Raw genomic sequence first — 19,171 nt, 5'->3', positions numbered from 1 at the left:
TTGAACTTGGCGCGTCTTCATCTGATTGGTCATTTAACCTGGATTAACCTAACCTTAATTATGCGCAAAATGCAGAAAAGTAAAGGGTGAGTGTTAGCTAGGTGTAGCATTTTCGACGGTCCTGGGTTGTTCTTGTTCCCAGCAGGAGCAGCGCAGCAACTGTGCAATTATTCCGCCCGTAGGACCGCCAAAAATATGCAAAAATATGAGAAACTTGAGAAAATAGGGGAAGGTAATGTCATAGAATTATTTTCCTATCCCCTCAACCCTATCATCGATGATCCTTATCCAAAATTTGTGAGTGCAAATCTAATGGGATAACAAGATGCGTCCCTGCATTTTGACAGACGCAACTATTTTCCTTAAAAATGTTTTCTTATTAATTATTATTTCAAATTTACAGGTACTTATGGCACTGTTTTCAAGGCGAAAAACCGAGAAACCCACGAAATAGTTGCTCTCAAAAGAGTACGATTGGACGATGATGACGAAGTGAGTTTGTTTTCTTACCATCCCATTTATTTATAAACAAATAATCGATTTTTATCAACGAGTCATGGCCACTCGGCAATTTTATGTCTCGTAATGTTTTCCATGTAAGATGCTGGGACTTTTGCTTTAACTTTCACAATGTAGCATATTTTATCTATGACTAATATTTTTCTCCTTTCCTAGGGTGTCCCATCCTCTGCTTTACGCGAAATTTGTCTGCTGAAAGAGCTCAAACATAAAAACATTGTTCGTTTGTACGATGTACTGCATAGTGATAAGAAACTTACTCTAGTCTTTGAACACTGTGATCAAGATCTTAAGAAGTATTTCGATAGCCTGAATGGTGAGATTGATTTGGATGTTGTTAAGTCTTTTCTGTGAGTAACTAATTTTAACCATAATAAAATCTAAATTTGGCTCTGTACAATTGATTAAAGTTTTATTTTATTTTTAACTTTTTTCTTAATAGGTACCAATTATTGCGTGGTTTAGCTTTTTGCCACAGTAGAAATGTTTTACACAGAGATCTCAAGCCACAAAATTTACTTATTAACAAGGTAAAAGCATTAGTAAATTTTGTCCGTCTTTAGGTAATTAGTTAATATACTATTTTCACACAGAATGGAGAATTAAAGTTAGCTGATTTTGGATTAGCCCGTGCTTTTGGCATTCCAGTTAAATGTTATTCAGCTGAGGTAGTGACATTGTGGTACCGTCCTCCAGATGTCCTTTTCGGTGCAAAACTATATACTACGTCCATTGATATGTGGAGTGCAGGATGTATATTTGCTGGAAAGTCTCTTTAAAGTATCTTATGACTAATAATTGGATAGTTTTTAATTTTCCTTTCATAAATTATCCAATATAGAGTTAGCAAATGCTGGTAGACCATTATTTCCTGGCTCGGATGTAGATGATCAGCTAAAACGAATATTTAAAATGCTGGGTACCCCAACCGAGGACTCTTGGCCAGAATTAACTACTCTTCCTGACTATAAATCATTCCCACAATATCATCCTACTCAAGGTTTGGCTCAAGTTACTCCAAAACTAAATTCCAGAGGAAAGGACTTACTGCAGGTAAATAAATCAACTACACTAATCAAACATGTTTTCTTTAACTATATTAATAATTTTATATAAGGTACAATTTTTCAATGATAAGTATCTCTAAGGCTGCATTCAGAGTTGCTCATAAAACGCTCAGAATATATAGTTATGTTACGTTTATTATAAAATTTGAGTGCTTTAAGTGCGCATATGTGTAACTCGGAACGCACAGCCTAAATCTAACTAATATTTTGTAGACTTTATACAATAAAATATAAATAGTAGGAATTAATCTAAGAGCTTTGAAGTATCACAAGATATGACTAATAAATATTAATATAGTACTATCGTTTAGTTAAACTTTAATTTACATAATTATTTGCAGAGATTACTAGTGTGCAATCCTGCGTTGCGTTTGCCCGCTGATGAAGCGATGGCCCATCCGTATTTCGTGGACTTGAATCCCACCATTAAAAATGACCGGTGTCAATAATGACCATTAAAAGGTATTAAAGAACAAAAATCAAGACAAAACGATGCAAATTACGTGAATTTCTCATGGTGACCAAAAGAAGCCGAGATTGTTAATATATACATACAAATAATTATATTATATATATAAATATATATATATATATATATATATATATATATGTATATTTCGCATTTGACGCGTAGACTGTAATTGCGAATAATCAATGAGCCCTGTTTTATATACAAATGTCCAAGGTAAAAACAGAAGTTATCAATTTTATTGCGAAAGGGATAAAATTACTGGTCGTAAAAAATACGGCTGGTACGATAAATGAAAGCGTTTGCTTTTTTCACAATGGAATACACCTGTATCTAAGAACATGAAACTTTTAATATCATTTATTAACTTCCCGTGTTAAGTCCCGACCATTCATTAAAGCATTCTTAAATAACAACAGAATTGTTTTGCACTATACACCTTTGACATCTACTTAGAGAAAATACTTCATTAAAAATCACCCTACTTAGATAAGGATTATACCTTGTAAGCATAATCATTTCTAGTGGGATATTTTTGCGATGCGTATGCTTAATTAGAGATTTAACAGAATTTTTACATAGCATCAAAATGAAATCTGTGGGCTTCCTGTAATCTCTCCAGCTTATCCTCTCGCCTTTCTTTCCAATATAAGCCTGCTATAATGAAACAGATCAGACCACAAGTTCCAGTTAAAGCTGCCACACTGAGTAAAATTAATTTACTGGGTGTCACGAATAACTGAGCTTTCCACCTTACTGGATCATCTATAGGATTTGGTATCACGACCATTTGTGAGTTTGGAATTATTTGGGGCCATTCACGTGATTTTCCAGTCACCTAAAATATTACAGGGTTCGATAAAACAAAATTGATTGATTAATAAAATATAGTACAATGAAAATTAATTAATTAACTAAAAATATAGTAAAATTGGAACTTACCCCTACAGTAAGGGTGTCCACAAAATTAGGAGTCCTCCCCAGACCAAAAATAGTGTAAGGTAAATTCAAAGAGAAATGAGCGCTTTGTGGTATCTGAGCAGCAATAGCGTTACGTGGACTACCGTCCTGAGTGGTAGTTTTGTAAGCGATAGAAGGTCCTGGCAGGTTTGTTCCATACGTTCTTTTTTTCTTACCAAGGGATCCTGGGGAAATAGGATATTGGCTATTGGTCAATCCAGTCAGTACCATAACTTTAACAAAATTGGCATCGTAATCAAGACTGTTTTTAAAAGCCGCGGTGTGATAGGCATTATTTTGCTTATCCACCTCAACCAGAATAACGTCAAGGATTCCATCTTGATAGAAATCGTAGAAAACTGCCATAGCTGTATCATTTTTAAATGGAAGTAACGCATTCCATCTTATTTCGAAGGTTCTGTTTAATACCCCATCGGTACAAGCTACGTTTTGTAATAAAAATGCTTGTTTTTGTTTGCTAACAGTCGACATTAATGTTACCAGAAGATCAGGATATCCATCCATATTAAAATCTCCGCCTCTAAGAGTTATTGTATCCGTGTAACGATTTCCATTTGGCTTTACAAATGTCCAAACTACATTATTACTATCCATGAAATTAACATGCAGATTATGCCAGCCATCGGAGTACATCATTATTGTGCTATTTGTACATTCAGCATCAAAACAAACTGGCAGCAGAAGATTCACTTTGCCAGTTAATTCCATATCTAGATATAAAGATTGTCCCAACTCAGTATCTTTTTTGTCCCTAGAAAGATTGTCTGGCAAAGAAATTTCTTGTTGGAATGTAAATCCGTCATTAGAGCCAACCCAAATCTCTCTAGAATTTTTGGTTGTGACTACAAGGTCTGGAAAAAAATCACTGTTTAAATCCAAAAAAGCATTAGAGTGGGGCTCACTTATATGTGAAAGTGGGCTCTTCTCAGGAGGAGCTGACATATATTTAACTGTAAAAGTTTTGTTTTGGTTAAATATCCAAAAAGTTCGTCGATATTGCTCATCAACACCAAATAAATCAATAATCATGTCTTGGTTATAATCCAAGGCCAAAGGCTGACCCCTCATAGAAATTAAGGAATGAATTCTGTCACTACAATTAAGCTGCCCATTTGTACTCCATAAAATATGTACATGGGTAATATTTGGATCACTTCTCTTGCTTGTGGTAACTAATACATCCATAAATACATCTCCGTTAAAATCTCCTGGTACAACACTTGTCACAATATCATCAAAAGTACAGTTCAAATCCTGACGAGGTCTTAGCAAAGGCTCTTGGTCGGATGCTAGAAATATCTCAACTGTTCTACCATCTTTTCTTAACATAAACACATCAGTAAGCTCATCTGAATCAAAATCACCAAATGCAGCTGGCATTCCATCCAAAACATTCCCAAAAACTGCTCTAGTTATATCGCTACATTTAGCTATGGCAAATGCCACAAATAGAAACAGTGTCTTGTACAGCAACATGTTTTCTCATGTCACCTGTAAAAATAGTTCAAATTAAAACATTATCAGACATTAAACATCTTATAATATGGAAAAAACGATAAATACTACATAGTATGTAATATAATAGTGAAAATAAGGTTAGGCACTTGTACTATCAATGATTTCCATCATGGAGTAAAACAGCAAAAAGAAATCAAAAATAGAATTTGTAAATGTGATAAAATATATTAAAGATGACTCATTTATTATCAAGCAAAAATTCATTTAATACCTTCAGGAGGACGACCACTTCTGTCTTCTGTGGCTGCGTTCCGTTATTACTGCATGTCAGTGCATGTATGTACTGGAGTCTGGATACTGCAAGTATACTTCAAATCGTTTCGAAATAGCTTGCACAATCACAAGCAGTCCACGAGTCACGACATACATATGTACACAACTTAAATATATAGAGAGAGACATCACATAAGTTGTAACTGTGTGAGAAACTCTGTGTAACGCGACTGTTTAGTGGTGTCTGTGTGTCTGTGGAGTGTGGGAGAGGTTAGGGAATGGGGGGGGGGGATAAAACATGTATGTGTATGAGTGTACTATACTATGTACCGGTACTAGTGTGTACTGTGTAACACCACTGTGTACGACCAGTACTCAATAATATGGTAGCTGAAATATGACTCCAAACCAAACGAATGTTTTTCTTAATGTAAAACAAGTTCTGTGAGCCTATTGCCAATAGAATTTAATAGTGACTTATGTTTGATCAGTATATACATTAATTATTCTTTATTTAAAGTAGTAGTATATAGTCTTCTAGCTGTTCTAGCCGGAACCGGGAGAATACTGGAGACGTCTGGAGGCCGGAGGGTCTGGAGACTGGAGAGTGAAGGTGGAACCGTGGAAACTGGAGAGTGGAGACTGCTGGGCAAAAAGATCGGAGGAGTGAAGAGTGAAGGTGGTAAAGGTGAAGTCGGTGAAGTGAGCGAATACTGGCTGGATACAGACGATACAGTGGATACTGGTTTATTGGTTAAGCCAGACGCCAGTAGGCACAGTAGCTAGCCAAGCATAACGCTGGGCAGTGTATACAAGTAAGGTACACTGTACAAATACACAGTTGTTTCGGTACAGACAGAGCAGTACAGAAGCATAAACTAACCGTATTCCGTTTTGATGTAACCGAATTGTCGTTTTCTCATATAAATGTGAATTTCCTAACAGAAATACATTGTTGGACTACTAAAACGCAATCATGGTACAAGTACGATATACAAGAAATTTATTTTTGAGGGGGATTTGCGTTATATATCTCTTTGCTTTCCTCAGTTTTTATATTCAAATTCCGGGTAAGTATGAAATACCTTTCAATCTGTTTTTATTCCTATGTTTAATCAACTTTCTATTAAATGAATTATTTAAAGTTGTTATCTGAGTCTCTATTAAAGAGTTAAAAAGAATAGAATGAAACTGTGTTATTGAGTACTTTTGTAACATATTTAATATTTTTATTTTACTACTATAAATAAAAATGATGAAAAATTATGTTAATTACTATAAACAGGATTATATGGAGATAATGGAGTATTGCCAGCAAGAACACAGCTGGAGCATAAAGATTGGACTACACTGCTTCAAAAGTTAAAACAAAAACCAACATTTTTATGGTTTGCTCCATATCTAGGATTAAATATTGAATATATGCTTGATGTAGTATCCTTAATAGGCATCATTCTATCTTTTGCAGGGTAAGTTACAGATTATTATTTAATGAAACATATTCAACAATTTATAACAAAACATATCTTTTCAGTTTTGTCTCACAAAAATTTTGTATCATGCCAGTCTTTGGTATATTATGGGCATTGTACTTTTCATTATATCAGATAGGACAAGTATTTATGTGGTACCAATGGTAAATTTTACACTTATATAAATTTATATTCTAAGAATGCATATAGACATGCTGTTAGATATTGTAATAAGATATTCAGTATTATATAAATGATATCAAGTTTGAACCTAATCTAAAGTAAAATTAGCTGTATATCTGTTACTGTTTATACTTGATCAAATTATGCTTCAAAAGTAATGGTATATTATCACCATTACAGTTTCTATTAAATAATATTATATACTTATAGAATATTTAAATGAGATCTATTAATTAATAAAGTTAAGAAGCCTTTAAATTTTTAAATATTATTTTAAAATTAATTAGTATTTATGAATGAGTATAATACAAAAATATAATATTTTAGGGATACTCTTTTACTTGAAGCAGGATTTTTATGCAATATAATAGCTCCATTTTGGTACCCTTCTCAAAAAAAATTAAGTACACCCAGTGATGCAATTTCATTTTGGACTGTGCGCTGGTTACTTTTCCGTTTAATGTTTTCAAGTGGTGTAGTGAAACTTACTTCAGGTTGTCCAGTTTGGTGGAGCTTAGATGGTTTGTTCTATATACATAATATTCTTCTTAATATTTTGTATCATATAAAATACTTAACCCATAAAATTCATTTCCTACAGCTTTAAGTATTCATTTTGAATCTCAGTGTATACCTACCTCTTTGGCATGGTATGCTCATCGTTTACCTTCCTGGTTCCTAAGATTGACGACTGTAGGTGTTAACATATTAGAACTTGTTATACCATTTTTATTTTTTTTCCCAAATAAAAAAGTTAGAACAGTTGCCTTTTACAGTCAAGTGAGTACAATAACTGATCTTTATACAGAATTAAAATTTCAAATAATTTTGGAAATTTTATTTCAGCTGTTTCTTCAATTGAATATAATAGCAACAGGAAATTATAACTTTTTTAATCTTCTTACAATCTGCCTTTGTATATCATTATTAGATGATACATTCTTTTATAAGAAAAAATCAAAAAATGATGATTTAAAGGTAGTTAACTATCTATCTACTATAGTTTGTATACTAGTGTATGGAGGAATACTCTATGGAACTTGCGTATATTATAATTTAAAAATTACTGATCAATGGACGATAGAAGCAAAAATAGGTAATGTTAACAAATATCCTAGATTCATATACAGTTTTCAAAGCATGTAAAGTGTTTCTTAATATTGATTTCTAGGATTTACCCAAGAACAATTTGACTATGTTCTTTATCGTGTAATTCCAATTTCCATATATATTGGTCTAACTTCTCTAGCATTTACAATACTAAATGCTATAACCAATTCCTTGGCAACTGTTAAGGGAACCCGTAATAAAATAATTACTACTTTTATTACACTATTATACTCAACAATAGTAACTTTCATTTTTGCAATGAGCGTTGTAAGTGTATAATATCAGTTAATTTTAAAGAAATTATTAAATCAAATAACAATATAAATTAATTCTTTAATATTTATACTTTTAGGTACCAAATGCTAACTTGCATCCTTCTCATAATTCAACAATACCAGTACCAATTAAACAAGTCTATACAAAAATTGATCAGTTTCATTTAGTCAATGGTTATGGTTTGTTTAGAAAAATGACGGGAGTAAAAGGTAGACCAGAAGTTATTATTGAAGGAAGTAATGATATTGAAGGACCATGGAAAGAATATGAATTTCTTTATAAGCCAGGAAATGTTAATAATTCTTTACCTATTGTCGGTTAGTGAAATTAGATTTTATATTCTCTTTTTTTTTGTTTTTGACATAACACGTATCTAAATTTTACAGCACCTCATCAACCTCGTCTGGATTGGCAAATGTGGTTCGCTGCTTTGGGTAATTATAATCAAAATCCATGGTTAATGTCTTTGGCCTACCGTTTATTAAACGGGCAACCTGAGGTGCTAGCACTAATGAATACCGTAGAAAGTCCGTTTAAAAATAAACCACCCAAATTTATTCGAGCTAGTCTTTACCATTACCATTATACACTAAAAAGTCAAACGTAAGTAACTTAACAAATACTATTTTTGCACTGCGAGTTTTTTAAGTACTTTAAATAATATATTTTTATTATTCCATAAAAATGTAGTAATACATGGTGGACAAGAGAAAAAATTGGTGAATACTTCCCAGTTTTTAGCTCCGATACTACTTCTCTAATCGAATACCTTACAAAAATTAAAGTAATTCAGGGTAAACCTGCACAGAAAACAACATATGAAGCATTTAAATTTGTTCTTGATAGTCTCAGAACGTTGACTAGTAAGGTTGAAGCAAGCTTACTAGCTTGGAGTATATTTACTGCTGGATGCACTCTCATTTTAACTCGATTTAGTAATGCTGCCAATAAAAAGAAGTAAAAACATCTAGAATAGGCAAATGTGCGCCAGTAGCAATCCAATCGAGTAATAATATCGAATCGAAATAATGAATTGAATTATTCAAATTTCATGGAAAAATAATTTGTTCATCCAAATAACTCCAATTAAAAAATTATATATCTATGCAATAATGTTATTCAATTCTTGATAAGTTCATACTACATCCTTAATAATAATAACTGATAAAGTTAAGTAGTTATCATTCGCTATTAAATTTAAATTAAACATATTTTACAACAGAGTTTCAAAAACTCGGGTCGACATATAGTATAGATTTCAAGTATTGTGTAATTAAATAATGTAAACAAGTCATTTTGAATTAAAAATACATAATTAAAAAATCATTACAATTAAATATAATATTTTTTTAATAATTATTAAATGTACCTATTATATAAAGCGTTAGCTAGTTAAAACGCCCGAAAGATGGATCCAAGAAAACATGTATATCTGTAACTATAAGAGATAATAAAATTTAGCATAAGATGTTTCTGAATGCAAATAGTAAAACCTATTGGAGAGGTTGTATTCAAATTTTTAATATCTTTTTCAATTACGAGAATATACATCTTGCGTCCATATGAGGGGGGGGGGGGAAATAAGGGGGTGTTTTAACTGGCGGACTTAAAGGCAAATTAGTCTACCTCCAAGCTGAGTTTTAATTCATTAAACATTTAGAGCTTTAAAGCTCCTGAAAAAACGAAACGTGTGTAGCACATAGAATTTTATATTGTTTATTATAAATTGAATGATTCAAGAAGTTTTGTATGCAATCGTCTTTATTATCATTTGTACGCACAAACTGTATAATAATAAGGAACTAAATAAATACAATAATACACATGCAAAATGTTTTTTCGATTATTTCTTGTATAAAGTAAAATTTTCTAAATACGTTTAAGAACATAAGAAGCACCTCTTTTATGTAGTTTTAATTGAAGATAAATGAAAAAGAAACTGTATTTGATATTTTATCAACATAACGTAAAATTATGCGAAAACTATATCATTGGAGGTATTAATGATGCATTACTTACTTTTTCTCTGCAAACAATATTGTCATACAAATTTGTGCATTCTTTCGACTAATATTTTATTCAATATACATATGTATATGCATTTCTTAAGGTGCGGGTAGTGGGTACATACACAGCGCATGAAATACACGCGCGGCGCGGACCGCGCGGACTTTTGGCTCACGGTAGCGATCGTAATTCGTAGCGTGTATTTTCACCTGTAATCACGACTTTAGTGCTTTTCTTATTTTGATCATGAAACAGCTGATGCTAACATTCATTGGCTCAGTTCGTGATACACGTGATTATGGTCATTTTATAAACTTTCATATTATTTATATAAATAGCAAAACAAAAGAAAATGTTAATAAAAATAAGCCAAACGATTTAAGATAAAATAAAATACTAACTTTCCACAAAGGTACTAAGAAGTAAGAATGCGCTAATTATGAAAAATCCATAATTAATTTAATTAAAAGGACTATAGCCTCCAACTAATATGTTTAGATTCAATTAAAAGAAGTAGTGCTATAATATATATATATATATATTTAATTATTTACTTTACTGAAAATCAAGGATAATATTACACAATGAATTTACTAGAAATTCAACAAAAAAATGATTAAAAATCGTACTTGGATAAAGATATTAGTAATTTTTTTTAACAGAATATATTAAATAGTAGTGAAACTACAAATTGTGTTATATTCAGTTATATTAACCAATTTTCAATTGTTATAACCTGTAAAAATGTTGAATGAGTAAAGATTTTTTTCATGTTTTAAGTGAAGAGTTCTTTGCTGTAATATTGATAAAAGGTAATATTTTTTTTCTATTAATATGGTAGATTTTAAAATATTTTTTTTATAAATTTTTTTTTATAATAGGTATTTTTTATTTAACTCTATAAATGAGGTAAAATTGAATCAATATCAATATGGTTTGCTTACAAACAATAGGTTTGTATATATTAAAGTATTAATATATAAACATATATAGATAACTACACACCAATTGAAAATTGTATAAGCTATTATTAGAAATAATGGTCCCTTACCAAAATAGCTCAACTAGTACTGGATATATACAGTTTATTTAGTTGCATGGTTATTTTGTTTTCAATCAATTTCATGTGAAAGTTCACTTTAATAAACAAAGAATTAACTATTATTTATTCTTGTAGTTTTAAATTATTGTAAACCAAGGAGAATGAAGTGTATACGATTGTTATCTGGACACGATATGCCTATAGTGGGTTTGGGTACTTGGCAGGTAATTAAATTAAAAGCATCATGCGTTTAGTGATAGTAAGTAATATTATGTATATTCTCAGGCTAAACCAGAAGAAATTGAAACTGCTGTAAGCACTGCTTTGAAATATGGCTATAAACACATTGATACAGCTTTTAGTTATAACAATGAAGAAGCTATAGGTCAGAGTTTAAAAAAATGGTTCCATAATGGAGGAAAAAGGGAACAAATTTTTATAACAACAAAGGTCTTAATTTATATTTTTCTTCTGAGTCATATTTAATATAAACGTATTAAAATTTTGCAGCTACCTAGTTATGGTAACAGAGCATCTGACGTAGAAAAATATCTTAAATTATCATTGCAAAATCTTGGTTTAGAATATGTTGATATGTACTTGGTTCATATGCCATTTGCCTTTAAATCAGATTCAACAGGAAAAGCTGTAGATATTGATGCAGATGGTAAACCAATATTGGACTTAGATTCTGAACCAATTTCTCTATGGAAGGTACGAAATTTAAAATTATTTTATTACTTCTTCGTTTCTGTATTTTTTTTTTATAATTACAGGCAATGGAAGAACAAGTGAGAAAAGGACGTGCAAAATCTATAGGCTTGAGTAATTTCAACAAAGAGCAAGTCATGAACATATGGAAAAATGCTCAAATTAAACCATCTAATCTACAGGTATGACATATAAGAACCTTTTATCCTTAATTTTCAAATATCAAAATTTTAATATAACTGAATCAAAGTTGAATTTTATCATAGATTGAGCTTCATGCATATTTCCAACAAAAAGAGCTTCAAAACTTTTGCAAAGAATATAAAATTGCATTGACTGCTTATAGTCCAATTGGTTCTCCAGGGGCAAAGGCACACTTTCAGTTAAAATACAATTACAGCTGTGATAATTTTCCTAATTTACTCAATGATTCAATTGTAAACAAGATAGCTGAAGACCATAAAAAATCGGTAGCACAGATATTACTGCGTCATTTAGTGCAAAAGGATATAATTGTCATTCCAAAAAGCTCATCGCCAGAAAGGATTAAATTGAACGTCGAATTGTTCGACTTTGAATTAACAGAAAAAGAGATGAGCGCCATAGATGCCTTAGATAAAGGGAGTAACGGTCGTATCTTTACTTTTCTGTTTTTCAAAGGGTAAGTACATGTAACATATCCATTACTTAAAAAAACGGACAATTCTTTTATTTTTTCTTTATCTGTCACTATAAAAAAACTGAAGAATCTTTTAATTAATTTTAGGATAGAGAAACACCCGCAATATCCATTTACAAGCGAGTTGAAACAAGAGGCGTAAAGTGTTAAATAACCATATATTTTACGAAAGTAATTGTTCAATAGATCCAAATTTGTACGTTATCGGTTATAATAAAATAGAGAATGTCGCATACACAAAAAATGAGATAATTGATCACTTGTTAAAATAATCTATAAAGCATTTTACGTTGCATCCGATGTTGAAGCTCACCACGACGGATCATAGTATGTATTACTTTATAAATGGCACGTTCTGGATATTTTTGCTTGACGAAATCGCTTACAATATTCTGTTCGGAAACCTGAGAGCCTATGGCAAATCTACGTTTTAACTGTTTTTCAATACGCAATAATACTTCGTGATCTTCCTCCGAAGTGAATCCTTCAGCTCCTGTTTACAACCAAAAAGTTTGATTATAAAAATAAATATAATATTATTAGAAATAAATCGATAATACGAATTTTATTCATGTTTACCAGCTAAAGAACCGGACATTGCAGCGTCTAAAGTTGATACTTGGAAAAGTCTGAGGGCCTCGTTAACGTAAATTTCGGTGGCGAATGGCTCACAGCGCATTTTCGCTAAAGATTCTGACATTCTTACAATAGCTTCCAACTGACGAACAGTTATAGGTATAGACATTCTTTTATCAGTATCCTTTTCGTGCTCTCGCGTTCCAGCCCTCATCATCACGTAGCGATTTTTTAGCTTTTCGCCCGCTTCTTGGCTTAATCTTGGACCGCAGCGCCTAATAATTTCATTAAGAAAATAAATTAAATTTGAGGAAAACATTATATAAGTTATTTTCTTTGATAAATGTATGTTACGTTCTGCAGTAATATATATATTTTTTAAGAATATTCAGAGGCAGCTCTCCTTCGGTAGATTGTTCAGTGATTTGACTGGCGTTGCTGTGAATTTTCATTACATGTTTGGCAAGAGTGATATCTCGACTTTCTTCATGTTCGTCCTTGACGATGAATATCATATCGAAACGGGACAAAATTGTCGGCATAAAATCTATATTCTCTTCCCCTTTGATTTCATCCCATCTACCAAAGACAGAATTTGCCGCTGCTAAAACGGAGCACCGCGTGTTTAATGTAGTCGTTATTCCTGCTTTGGCTATTGATATTGTTTGCTGTTCCATAGCTTCGTGGATGGCCACTCGGTCATCCTCTCTCATTTTATCAAATTCATCTATACACACTACACCACCGTCTGCTAAAACCATTGCACCACCTTCCATCACGAAGTTCCTCTAAAATAGAATTTTAATCGATACAGGTGAATTTGATATTATGATATTGTTTTAATAGTTAAATTCAATGCAGATAAATATAATCAATGATTATTTTCGATACTCACTGTTGCTGAATCTCGAGATACGGATGCAGTGAGACCAGCAGCAGAGCTTCCTTTTCCAGATGTGTAAATACCGATAGGTGCAACGGTTTCTACAAATTTTAATAATTGAGACTTTGCAGTACCAGGATCACCCAACAATAGAATATTGATATCTCCTCTTCTACATAAGCCATCAGGCATTCTTTTTCTAGAGCCACCAAATAACAAGCAGGCAATAGCTTTCTTTATGTCGATCGCTCCAAATATACTTGGAGCAATACTTTTAGCTATTCTTTCATATAAATTGACATCTGCTGCTAAACGCCTAAAAAGATCTTCCTCCTCGGTTGTAATGTTTGGTTGTGTTCCTGTAAAATGAGAAAATAAATAATATAGTACTACACTTTTTATTTTCTATTATGAAATACTTTACCATTTTTTCCATTTTCTCCATCAACAGCAATCCCTAAAACTCTAATATATGGAGCTCTGACTCCAACTAATGATTTTTCCTTGCTTCCTACTCTGTTACTAGTTTTAGATACCTTCTTGATTGAGTATATTCCAAGGATAAGTACTCGATTTCCTGGTACAACTCTATCACATAAATATCTATCACAATATAATTGTAAATGTCTTGGCATTTCACCTTGAGGAATACTGTCTGGTAATTCTTGTAATTTTAGTACTTGAAAATCAACACAAGTACACTTATCAGGCATTATGAAGAAAGGATCTAATGGGCAGTTCGGTCTACCTGCTTGTTCACTAAACAATTATAATTTTTTTTAGTAAAAATATTTAAAAAAATATATTTTCTACAACTTACGTATTGCATTTTCTGGGTAAAGCATAACCTTCTAGACCTGGTTTGATCTTAATATTAGGTTGAATATTTCTGCAAGAACGACATTGTATAGCTATTTTTGTGGCTTTAGCTCTGATACCAGATGCAGAAATGATGATTCCAGGAATTTTTATCAGCTTTGATACTACATCTGGCTATGACCAAATAAATTGTTTTCATTCAATAAAATAAAATATGATTTATAATTAAAATAAATGGCTAATACCTTCATTCCTCTTAAAGAGTTAGCATGGGCATCTGAGCATAATAAAACTTGTATATCCTCAGGCTTCTCTTCCCCTTCTGGCCTGGGTGCTGTGAGCTCATCTGCCACTTCTCGTGCAGCTTCTTCAAAAATTAACATATATTCTGAAGGAGATTTATAAATTTTTTCTGCAAGTGATTCATCGAATGCAGCCAGGTCTTCCAAATTTACTTCAAGCCAATATTGGCCCAAGTTGTAATTTCTTTTCAAATTGTCTCTAAAATTTTAGAAATTTTATAATTAAAGTCTATGATATTTAAATGAAAAACAGAATAAACTAAATGATTTCCTCTGCTTATATACCTGTATTTATAATGAAAATTGCCTTCGTGAAATTGTCGTATAAATTCTTTAAATTTTTTTTTTGAAACCTGTAGCTGAACCTGGGATTCATGAGCTTCATCAGCAGCAAAATTGTCGGAGAAGAAAACTCCAGGATCGTCAAAGCCCTCCATGTTAAAAAAATTACGAAAATTTTAGTGAAAATCGGTCTCGACAAAAGATAAATAAACCTGTTCAGCGCAAAAATATTAGGCGGGAAACTTGTGGAACACTATAGTGATTTGGTTCGGTGACGCATGTCCAATGTCCATTGCTCGGCGTCCGCTCAGGCTCACTTACGCAAATTCTTCAGTGTTACCATACCAGAGATGAAACGGGAGATTGCTCATGGCATTGTCCTAAAATAATCCTTGCCGGTAGGCGGCGCTGATGTTTGTTAGAAGTCGAAAATTCCATAAAACCACTAACGTCATCTGTCGGACGCGAATGGAAAGCACTTTGTTAGGCACACACACCATTACTGTGGTGCGAATGCGTGTGCAACCTCCTTCGGTTACCATCGCTCAGCTTCGGACATCTTCGCTATACATCGAGTTCGAGAGAGAACGGCATAGTTTTATCGGATCTCTCTCTCCCTCTCGATCTAACTTTCGTTTAGCCGAAGAGCCGAGTAAAATTCCTTTTCGTCCTGCTAGGCCAGGCGATAGAGCATTTTTGCATGACATAAATACTAACAGCAAACCGCCTGTGCGATTATATAGAAGGGGGTGCGTAGATTAATGGCTATTTTAAATCTCTATTGACTGGCCTATTGAGGCTTCTGCTCTTAATCGTTGCAAGCATTAACACACACACATGCGTGCAACTACGTTAATTATTAATTATCAACATATTATAATTCTTCGCAGGGTCAAAACTATTCTTAAATTTAAAATTTCTATGAAAGAATGACAAAAATATATTTTTCTAGGAAGGTAATTTTTTCGAGGTACCTTCTCTCCTCTAGATCCATTGCTTTTTGCTAAATCAGGGGCACCTCGCGAAGGCTATTGCAATGGTCTTGAACGGAGCAGAGGCTATGTTTGTTCCTTTTTGCTTGATTTAAGTTTTAATTTATTTTTAATATACAAATAATTCATATATATTTAGAAAGAAAAAGGCAAAAACGAACAAAACTCATTGCGCGTAACTCCGTTCCTGAGCATGTTTGCTCTTACCCCCTGGAAGGGAGGGGAAGGGTAATAAAATTTGGAAATGGGAACCTGAAAAAGAAAGCCTACCTATCACCGAAAGCTATAACGCCTACCTATAGTACGCAAAGCTAAAAAGCCTACCTATATCGAAAAGCTAAACCTGAAAGAAAATACACACGCACGCAAAATATGATAACGCAATTGAAGAACCTGAAAAGAAAACACACGCACGCAAAATATAATAACGTAAACGAAGAACCTGAAAAGAAAACACACGCACGCAAAATATAATAACGTAAACGAAGAACCTGAAAAGAAAACACACGCACGCAAAATATAATAACGTAAACGAAGAACCTGAAATGAAAACACACGCACGCAAAATATATTAACGCAACGAAGAACCTGAAAGAAAAAAACACACGCACGCAAAATATAATAACGCAATGAGAACCTGAAAAGAAATCCTGCCTAACACCGAAAGCTATAATGCCTACCTAAAACGCAAAGCTAGGGGGCCTACCTATATCGGAAAGCTAAACCTGAAAACACAAGAAAAAAAGAAAAATATGGTTTTAACCGAAGAAGGACCGATTGGAAGCTACCGGTAGCTTCTCTCGGTCATTCTTAGGTTAAATAAATAAAATCCACAGTTTTACCCGTGGGACTCACTCGTTCGGCGAAAATCCAACGATGGTCGAGCTGCAGTCTGCGGGAGATGACGACGATGACGGAAACGGCACTCCCGATATTTAAATAATTGTATTATTTCGACGCGGCGCGACGCGCACTTTTTAAACGAGACTACATACGCGACGCGGATATTTAAACAAATTAAAAATCGCGGACGCGGAAGATTAAAAATTGCACTCGCGACGCGAAAGTTTCAAACTGTACTGCGAAAAATCGGGTTTAAAAATTCACTCCGCGACGCGGACGTTCGATTCGCGCACTTACACCTCAAAGTGAGGTCGCCCACTATAACAAAAAGAAACAAAAAGAACTCCATGTTATTAAATTCTATCTATTTGATTGTAATTGGATGTTTATTTCTAGCTTGAAAAGAAAAATAATGTACTTACAGGCTATGAGAGTCCTTGAGGCTGTTGCCCTTGGCCGCTGCATCCACCAAAACGATGCACTACCACACACTCGCGCCGCGCACTGTCTTTATTTTCGATTTTTTTTCGAACGTAAATACTTTAATTTTAATCACACTATGCATATTTCACTATTGTATTCATTTAATTAAACCCGCACTGCGAAAAATATCCTCAATTAATGAATCATTTTTCATTATAACAATGGTTAAGTTTCGTTAATATAACAAATAAATTCATCGATTTAATAACGAATAGTTCATTACGTACTAAACTATTCGTTAAATGAATCAATGTATTTCTTATATTAACTCACTTTTTTCATTCTTATAACAAAAACTTGTTCAATTATTTCAGTATTTTATGTGGGGTATAATTAAAGAATCACAATAATAAAACTACACTTGTGTGATTAAAATAAAGTATCTTTAATTATTATTATTCGCGAATAATTAACTGGTTGTCGATGATTACGACGAAAAAAAAACCGGCGCGCGCGATTCACCGACAACCACCACGTGTAGATTCGGAAACTGAACTGCCACTTTTGACAAGCAACGTGCTCGTCCAGAAGTGACGTAATCGAATCTGATTGGCTGGAGATTTGGCTACGCCAATCAGTGCGATTACTGACTTTCGGTTTGGATGATTTAAAGATGGGAGCCATTTTGGATTTAAAATGGCGACTGCTGATTAATTATCTGCATTTTTATAACCAATCAGCGATCAGCATTCTAAATTCAGCAAACAATTAAGCATTAAGCGTGTTTAGACAGCTTAGCACTGTGATAGCGCTGCTTAAAATTAAAATGCGCCATGATTGATCTCGAATTAACAGAATTGACCAATCATAATATAGCGTTAAGGTATTTGGATTGCTAATAAAAATGATTTTCTTAAAATGAAACCAGGCTAGCAATTGGCTAGTTTTACTGGCAAGTCCATTTAGGCAGACACTATGCAAAAAGTATCAGGCAAACGCCGCATAAAGCTAAAATTATTCTTAATTTTGTGGCTTGTCCTTTCATAGAATGAAAAAAGGCCTATTTATTCTTAAAGGGATCCTTCAGGCTCTCGTCGTAAGCCGCAATAATGAAAAGATGAAACGACTTGAATGTTAATCTACACATAACGTCGTATCATTGCCCAAAAGTTTCAACTTAATAGGTGCTTTCGAGGATTCCCTTAAAAATAGACAGAAAATAAATTTTATACATAGGCCAGGCGATAGAGCATTTTTGCATGACATAAATACTAACAGCAAACCGCCTGTGCGATTATATAGAAGGGGGTGCGTAGATTAATGGGTATATGTTTTTCACTCGAGTTTCGTGTCCGGCTAATTGTTATAAACCATTTAATGCCAAAAAATCGCATTTTTTTCAGTTTTTTGCTTGTAACTTTTTATCTAATGGAGCAATCTTAATGCCCCCGCGAAATAAAATGTAGAGCATTAAAATACGAAGAGATTGCCGGGTCAAAAGTCCTGATCGGATAATTAGCAGCGGAGAAAAATCGGAAAAACCGGAAAATTAGGCGTTTTTTCAAAAATTCATAACTCGGCCATTTTTTGAGCTGGAGCACCGGGCTTTTGGGAAAAAGTAGAGAATTGTAGGTAGTTTATGTGTGCAAAACCCTATTACTGTGAAACAATTACTTTAGTCATAGCAGCAGTTTGAATTTTCGAGAGCGCGATTTTCGAGCGAGGCTGTATGAAATTCTGTTGGGGTGATTTTAATTTTGAAACCAGATTTGAAAAGTTGACATCGTGCCCTACAAAACTGCAA

At 33.1% G+C, this 19,171-nt stretch overlaps 5 protein-coding genes across 8 annotated transcripts; 3 read left to right on the top strand and 2 right to left on the bottom strand.

The window, feature by feature from the left end:
* Positions 1-92: 92 nt before the first annotated feature.
* Cdk5 (Cyclin-dependent kinase 5) lies at positions 93-2,064 on the top strand. The gene is made up of 7 exons (XM_066738562.1): positions 93-232; positions 404-492; positions 676-869; positions 962-1,049; positions 1,113-1,284; positions 1,361-1,572; positions 1,928-2,064. The coding sequence occupies exons 1-7, from the start codon at positions 196-198 to the stop codon at positions 2,033-2,035; spliced, it is 900 nt and encodes a 299-aa protein (XP_066594659.1). The 5' UTR covers positions 93-195; the 3' UTR covers positions 2,036-2,064.
* LOC136780282 (T-cell immunomodulatory protein) lies at positions 1,600-4,914 on the bottom strand. The gene is made up of 3 exons (XM_066738559.1): positions 4,766-4,914; positions 2,998-4,527; positions 1,600-2,893 (listed from the first exon to the last, which is right to left on the bottom strand). The coding sequence occupies exons 2-3, from the start codon at positions 4,510-4,512 to the stop codon at positions 2,630-2,632; spliced, it is 1,779 nt and encodes a 592-aa protein (XP_066594656.1). The 5' UTR covers positions 4,513-4,527; positions 4,766-4,914; the 3' UTR covers positions 1,600-2,629.
* A 218-nt stretch (positions 4,915-5,132) lies between these two features.
* On the top strand, positions 5,133-9,619 carry LOC136780281 (lipase maturation factor 2-like). 4 transcript variants are annotated; one of them, XM_066738555.1, is made up of 11 exons: positions 5,133-5,197; positions 5,309-5,837; positions 6,053-6,236; positions 6,302-6,403; positions 6,750-6,943; positions 7,024-7,202; positions 7,269-7,518; positions 7,594-7,799; positions 7,885-8,125; positions 8,195-8,411; positions 8,499-9,619. In XM_066738555.1, the coding sequence occupies exons 2-11, from the start codon at positions 5,744-5,746 to the stop codon at positions 8,767-8,769; spliced, it is 1,938 nt and encodes a 645-aa protein (XP_066594652.1). In that variant the 5' UTR covers positions 5,133-5,197; positions 5,309-5,743; the 3' UTR covers positions 8,770-9,619. The 4 variants fall into 4 exon arrangements, with proteins under 4 accessions (XP_066594652.1, XP_066594651.1, XP_066594655.1 ...); XM_066738554.1 differs by having other exon boundaries at positions 5,150-5,211; XM_066738558.1 differs by lacking the exon at positions 5,133-5,197 and having other exon boundaries at positions 5,354-5,582; positions 5,713-5,837.
* A 355-nt stretch (positions 9,620-9,974) lies between these two features.
* On the top strand, positions 9,975-12,491 carry LOC136780283 (1,5-anhydro-D-fructose reductase-like). Its single transcript, XM_066738560.1, has 7 exons — positions 9,975-10,627; positions 10,993-11,081; positions 11,143-11,307; positions 11,368-11,571; positions 11,634-11,750; positions 11,835-12,229; positions 12,335-12,491. The coding sequence occupies exons 1-7, from the start codon at positions 10,567-10,569 to the stop codon at positions 12,387-12,389; spliced, it is 1,086 nt and encodes a 361-aa protein (XP_066594657.1). The 5' UTR covers positions 9,975-10,566; the 3' UTR covers positions 12,390-12,491.
* On the bottom strand, positions 12,365-15,472 carry Mcm5 (Minichromosome maintenance 5). Its single transcript, XM_066738553.1, has 8 exons — positions 15,113-15,472; positions 14,771-15,026; positions 14,527-14,699; positions 14,131-14,465; positions 13,719-14,065; positions 13,178-13,611; positions 12,827-13,098; positions 12,365-12,740 (listed from the first exon to the last, which is right to left on the bottom strand). The coding sequence occupies exons 1-8, from the start codon at positions 15,262-15,264 to the stop codon at positions 12,511-12,513; spliced, it is 2,199 nt and encodes a 732-aa protein (XP_066594650.1). The 5' UTR covers positions 15,265-15,472; the 3' UTR covers positions 12,365-12,510.
* Positions 15,473-19,171: the final 3,699 nt, after the last annotated feature.

The sequence above is a fragment of the Prorops nasuta genome, unplaced genomic scaffold (assembly GCF_024137725.1).
Source record: "Prorops nasuta isolate Cenicafe-Biocafe unplaced genomic scaffold, Cenicafe_Pnas_1.2 PNAS00018, whole genome shotgun sequence".
NCBI classification, from domain to species: domain Eukaryota; kingdom Metazoa; phylum Arthropoda; class Insecta; order Hymenoptera; family Bethylidae; genus Prorops; species Prorops nasuta.
This window is presented reverse-complemented; position numbering and strand designations above follow the sequence as displayed.